This window comes from Rhinolophus sinicus, chromosome 1, assembly GCF_057876585.1.
Source record: "Rhinolophus sinicus isolate RSI-liver-muscle chromosome 1, RSI-T2T, whole genome shotgun sequence".
In the NCBI taxonomy this organism is placed as follows: Eukaryota; Metazoa; Chordata; class Mammalia; order Chiroptera; family Rhinolophidae; genus Rhinolophus; species Rhinolophus sinicus.
This window is the reverse complement of record NC_142501.1, coordinates 8,534,131-8,540,130: the sequence shown is the minus strand read 5'-3', so window position 1 is coordinate 8,540,130 and position 6,000 is coordinate 8,534,131. Positions and strand designations below refer to the sequence as shown.

At 43.4% G+C, this 6,000-nt stretch overlaps 1 protein-coding gene across 3 annotated transcripts in view; it reads left to right on the top strand.

The window, feature by feature from the left end:
- The first annotated feature begins 1,150 nt into the window (after positions 1-1,150).
- The window catches only part of L3MBTL2 (L3MBTL histone methyl-lysine binding protein 2), a 21,486-nt gene continuing 16,636 nt past the window's right edge, over positions 1,151-6,000 (top strand). The window contains exons 1-2 of one of the 3 annotated variants that reach the window (XM_019734521.3): positions 1,151-1,297; positions 3,663-3,900. In XM_019734521.3, the coding sequence (XP_019590080.2) occupies positions 1,274-1,297; positions 3,663-3,900 (262 nt within the window). In that variant the 5' untranslated portion in view covers positions 1,151-1,273. Of the gene's footprint in view, positions 1,298-2,474; positions 2,495-3,662; positions 3,901-6,000 lie in introns of those variants that run through there. The other 2 variants (XM_074326456.2, XM_088796308.1) reach the window with 2 other exon arrangements.

Genomic DNA, 6,000 nt, shown 5'->3' with positions numbered 1-6,000 from the left:
TGAATGGATAAAGCGAACATGCGGAGAGGGTGCAACAAGAGGCAGTTGGAGAGAAAGCTGGGGCCAGGTCATTCAAGGTCTGGTGGAGTGATTGGATTTTATTCAAAGTGCAAGGGGGAGTTATTAGGGGTTTTAAGCAAGAGAATGAACATGATCCAGTTTATGGCCTTAAAAGATCACCTGTGTGCATTAAAGAAGGTGAAGGTTCAGACAAGGAGACCAGCTGGAGGGCTGTTGTTGGTGCCTTGTATTAGGGTGGTAGTGGTGGAAGGATGAGCATATATTCCAGAGGTAGAAGCGACAGTACTTGTTGATAGCACGGATATGGGGCTGAAGGTAGAAAAGGTTGAAGGAAAAAAATCAAGGAAGACTTTCACATCTATGTGACGGACCTCAAATTTAGAAATATATTTAACATATATTCAGCCTCCACTTATTACATTTAGATTTTCAATTAATCAGAGCACAGCATAGCATAGGGAAAGAACTTGGATTAAATCTTAAATTTCAATCCTATGTGATCTAAACCCCAAGAGCCAGTCTCCTCATCTTTCAAAGGTTTAAGGACATACCTGGATTTGAGATGTTTGTAAAGCTCCATATAAGTGTGTAAAGAGGTTGTGGAAAATCCCAAGGAATGAGACAGAGGGCCTCATATTCAAAGCTTTACTTGAGAGATGGTGATGTTGGGACAGTGTTGCAGGATTTTGAACATGCGGGACATTTATAGCACTGGGCGTAAGAGTATTCCAGTTTCTGCCTGAATTGGAAATGAGTCTGCTAGGCATCCCGCCCACGAGCACTTTACATTTCTAATCAGGAAGAATGCGAGGTTATTCCTGAGCCTGAAACAGTCTGAGGACCAGGGATAGACAAGGGATAATGGAGCCAAGACTAGGGACAATTGTCCCACCTGACTATTGCAGGTGCTCAGAATTCCTTAATGAAGAATGGGGTCTGGGTGAAGGGAAGAGCCTGGCGTAAAGAGATGAAAACCTCACGCAGGACCCGCACTCAGCGATTTTCATGTCGCTATAGCAACGCCCCCTTTACACTAACCCACCGGGGAACTACAAGTCCCACAAGTGACCATGGCTTCCCCGCCCTCAGGGGAGAAGGGGCGCGGGCGAGCGCGGCACCGGCTTTTCCTCTTTCCCGCAGCGTGATTGGTCCGCGTCTCTGGGAGGCGGCCAATGAATGCACTTCGGGAAAGCGACGAGGCCAATATGGCTTCCTGCACCTGGTGACGGTTGAAGAAACTCTGTTAGGTCTCATGGAGAAACCCCGGGGCGTTGAGGTGAGAGGGAGAGGACTTACCGTGTCTGGGAAAGGGAACCCCGAGAGCTTCGCCCGGGAGACCCTTCTTTAGGCCTTTTAGCGACGCCTTGCGGGTGGAGGGTGGAAGGATGGATAAACTGAGGCTGAGCCGGGCCAGCAGCGATCGGCGTGCCTCTTGCTCGGATACTGCTGGGGCCGACGTCGGGCGAGTAGTCCAGGGAGACACAGTCCCCTGGTTTGGGAAAGGGGTACTGAGTTCAGGCTGTGAGCGCTCCTGAATCTTCTTCGTCTTCCCTGTCTCGTGGTTGGGTTCTTTAGGGATTATGAGGCCTCTCGTATCCTGGTGGGACGTGAAGGGAGATTCAGGTTTAATAAACACTCCGTGTCTGGAGGAGCGTTCACGTGCAGTATCTCCCAGTATACTCACGACAGTCCTGTGTCATTGTTTCGTTTTTATGGTTAGAATAGCTGAGGCTTAGTTAGATAGATGGTGCGACTCTCCAACACCGCAGTAAAGTACAGGATGTGGGCACTAAGTCCGTCAGGGGCCAAAACGTTGCCTGTTGTGCTTTTCCCACTCGACTGCACCCTGTAACTCACTCGGCCTGTAATCATTTGGCCCTGGTCACTTTGTATTTGAATTCGGTTTCCTTTCTAGCACATTTGCATGTGCAGTTGTACTGGAATAGCTCAAAAATTCTATAGTACAAGAGTGAAGGAGAATAATCATAATAGAGAATAATAGCTCCCACTTTTAGAGCTGTCAGTAACTGCTGGAAAAAGATCTAGGCTTTATATGTCTCAGTCTTCATAACAGTCTTCTAAAGAAGGCTTGTTACTATCTTCGTTTTACTGATGAAGAAACTGAGAGCAGCAAGGTTGATTATCTTGTACAAAAACCACACAGATAATAAGTAGCAGAGCCAGGATTCGAACCCAGGCGAGTCTGGTTTGCAATTCCATGCTTTTAACCAGTAATAAATGCCAACATTTACTGAACACTTATGATATGCAAGTCACTGTTCTGAGTGCCCTACTTCTCCCCCAAAGCCAATGAAATAGGTGGTATTATCCTCATTTACAGATGGGGAAATTGAGACACTGAAAGACTGACTTCCTGCAGATCACACAATCACACCGCTGGTAAAAAGGAGAGATGGTATTTGAGCCCTGGTCTTGAGCCCAAACCCTTCACACTTTTTCTACTACATGCCAGGTAGTTTCATATGCAACATCTCATTTACATTGTACATCCTGTGAGCCAAATATTTTTCTTATTTTATAGATGAGAAAATTGAGGCCCAGAGAGGTTAAATGACTGGCCCAAGGACCCACAGCTAGTTAGGATCAGAGCTTAGTCCAAAGCTATTGTAGTATATATGCTATAACTATTGTGTCTTCTGCTTCCCAAATCCTCCTTAGGGCAGTCTGGGTCCCAAATGAACTTTTCTCTGACTTAACTTGTTTTTGAGTTGAGGTTATTTTGGTGTACATATGCTGAAGGGGGAACAGTGAGTTTCTAATGCAGGCAAACGTCAGGGATATTGCGGGTTCAATTCTAGACCACTGAAATAAAGCCAGTCAGAATCTTTTTGCTGGTGGAGAGTCTTGCCTTCAATTTGTAACAAACCCAACATCTGTGAAGTGCAATAAAGCAAAGTATAATAAAACAAGGTATGTCTGTACAGGTGTCCCGTGGTATCTGCAGGAGATTAGTTCCAGGACACCTCTGGGACCAAAATCTGGATGCTCAAGTCCCTTGTATAAAATGACGTAGTATTTGCATATATACGCACATCCTCCCATATACTTGAAATCATCTCTAGATTACTTATAATACCTAATATTATGTAAATAGTCGTTTTACTGTGTTGTTCAAGGAATAATGAAAAGAAAATAAAGTCTGTACACGTTCAGTACAGACACAACTGTCATAGGCCTAAGTACATAGCACACACATCACCAACAATGTAACTTTTTTCCGAAATATTTGGAATCCATGGATACGTAGGCCAACTATATACATCTTTCCCAGGAAGTCTTCATGAGGTAGCTTACTTAGGATATTTTCATATCACTGTATTGTATTTGAATCATGTTAAAATGCCATCACTTATACATCCATAGAAGGAGCTTGGTTAATTCCTAATACATGTTTTTTCTGTCTTGTTAAGCTATTTCTTTTAATTGTGGTTGAGAACTGTATGAACAAGAGGAACGACCCTGGTGTTTGCAAAGGGTAGTTGATTCTGCCTGCCATTTTACCCAAGAGTGTTGACCTGACCAAGAACTGGAAAGGGAGCTGAGAGCAGATTGGCAGCCGCCTCCCCCTACACTAAGCCAAACATGATTCCTCCCGCCTGATTTGTGTCATCCTTTCATAGGAGACTCCTTCAGAAGCAATGGAGGAAGAAGAGGAAGATGACGACTTGGAGCTCTTTGGTGGCTATGACAGTTTCCGGAGTTATAACAGCAGTGCGGGCAGTGAAAGCAGCTCCTACCTAGAGGAGTCAAGTGAAGCAGAAAATGAGGAGAGAGAAGCAGGGGAGCTGCCCACCTCCCCCCTGCATTTGCTCAGCCCTGGGACTCCCCGCTCCTTGGATGGCAGTGGTTCTGAGCCAGGTGCCTTCAGAGTGTCCCTGAAGATGGGGAGGTTTCTGGAGGTTGTGGAGGGAGAGGGGAAATAGGCTACGTGAGCGGAGGCATCCAGGTAGAAAGGGCTGTTTGATCTGTCGTCTAAGGGATCAGATGTCTAAGGACCTGTGAGAGAGACAGAAGCACCCCAAGTATCCCCAAGGGTCATGTCCTCTGCTGCAGTCTGATTTCATTCATTCTTTCATACAACTAATGTTTAGTTAGCACATATGAGATGTGAGTCGTTAACATGGTGCTGCTTGTACGTGTGTGTGGCTAGCTGGTGGGTTTCTAAACCTAGATGTTGAGAAGATAGGACACCTAAAGTATTCTGGTTACTATCTAGGAAGGGACAAGAAGTGGCTTGTGGGTTGAAAGTGACAAGGAGGGAGATATAGAATAATCCTCTTACCTCTGGGTAAGGTGGGGTGAGCAGGTCAGAATCCCCATGGATGGATCATCTGGAAGCCAGTTGACTGAGACGTGATGCTTGGACAGCTGCCGGAGCCCCATGTCAGGGCCTCCAGCATGTGGCCTGCCTATGAAAAGAGGCAGGCTAGGTAGTCTGTGGGGACACTCCTGTCCCTTGGTACCTAAACTCTTTTTTTCCCCATAGTTTAGAGTGAGTCTTTTTTTTCCAATGATGTATTATTTAATATTCGTTTCAGGTGTACAGCATATTGGTTAGACATTTATATAATTTATGAAGCGATCCCTCCGATAAGTCTGGTACCCACCTGGCATCATACATAACTATTACAATATTATTGACTATATTTCCTGTACTTTAGTGACTATTTTGTAACTGCCAATTGGTACTTCTTAATCCCTTCACCTCTTTCACCCAGCCCCCCCCAACCCCCCTCCCATCCAGCAATCATCAGTTTGTTTTCTGTATCTATGAGTCTGTTTGTTTATTTTGTTCTTTAGATTCCACATATAAATGAAATCATATGGTATCTGTCTCTCCCTGTCCGACTTATTTCACTTAGCATAATACCCTCTAGGTCCATCCATGTTCTCGCAAATGGTAAGATTTCATTTTTTTCATGGCTGAGTAATATTCCATTGTATATATGTAGCACAGATTCTTTATCCCATCATCTATTAATGAGCATGTCAGTTATTTCCATGTCTTGGCTGTTGTAAATAGTGCTGCAGTGAACATAGGGGTGCGTATATCTGTTGGAATTAATGTTTTGGTTTCTTCAGATAAATACCCAGAAATGCAATTGCTGGGTCATAGGTAGTTCTATTTTGAATTTTTTGAGGAACCTCCACACCATTTTCCATAGTGGCTGCACCAATTAGCAATCCCACCAACAGTGCACAAGGGTTCCCCTCCCCACCCTGCATCCTCACCAACACTTGTTTTATTGATGATAGCTATTCTGATAGGAGTGAGGTGATATCTCATTGTGATTTTAATTTGCATTTCTTTGATGATTAGTGATGTTGAGAATCTTTTCATATGTTTATTGACCACATGTATGTCCTCTTTGAAGGAATGTCTATTCAGGTCCGCTGCCCATTTTTTAGTTGAATTCTTTGTTTTCTTGGTGTTACATTGTATGAGTTCTTTATAAATTTTGGATATTAACCCTTTATCAGATGTATTATTGGCAAATATCTTCTCCCATTCAGTAAGATGTCTTTTCGTTTTGTTGATGGTTTCTTTTGCTGTGCAGAAACTATTTAGCTCGGTATAGTTCCATTTGTTTATTTTTTTTCTTTTGTTTCCCTTGCCCAAGGAGATATATCAAAAAAATAATCACTAAGGGTAATGTCAGAGAGTTTACTGCCTGTGTTTTCTTCTAGGAGTTTTATGGTTTTGGGTCTTACATTTAAGTCTTTAATCCATTTTGAGTTTATTCTTGTATATGGAGTAAGAAGGTGGTCCAGTTTTCCCAGCACCATTTATTGAATAGACTGTCTTTATCCCATTGTATGTTCTTGCCTCCTTTATCTTGGATTAAATGATCATATAGGCATGGGTTTATTTCTGGGCTTTCTATTCTGTTCCATTAATCTATGTGTCTGTTTTTATGCCAGTGCCATGCTGTTTTGATTACTATAACCTTGTAGTAT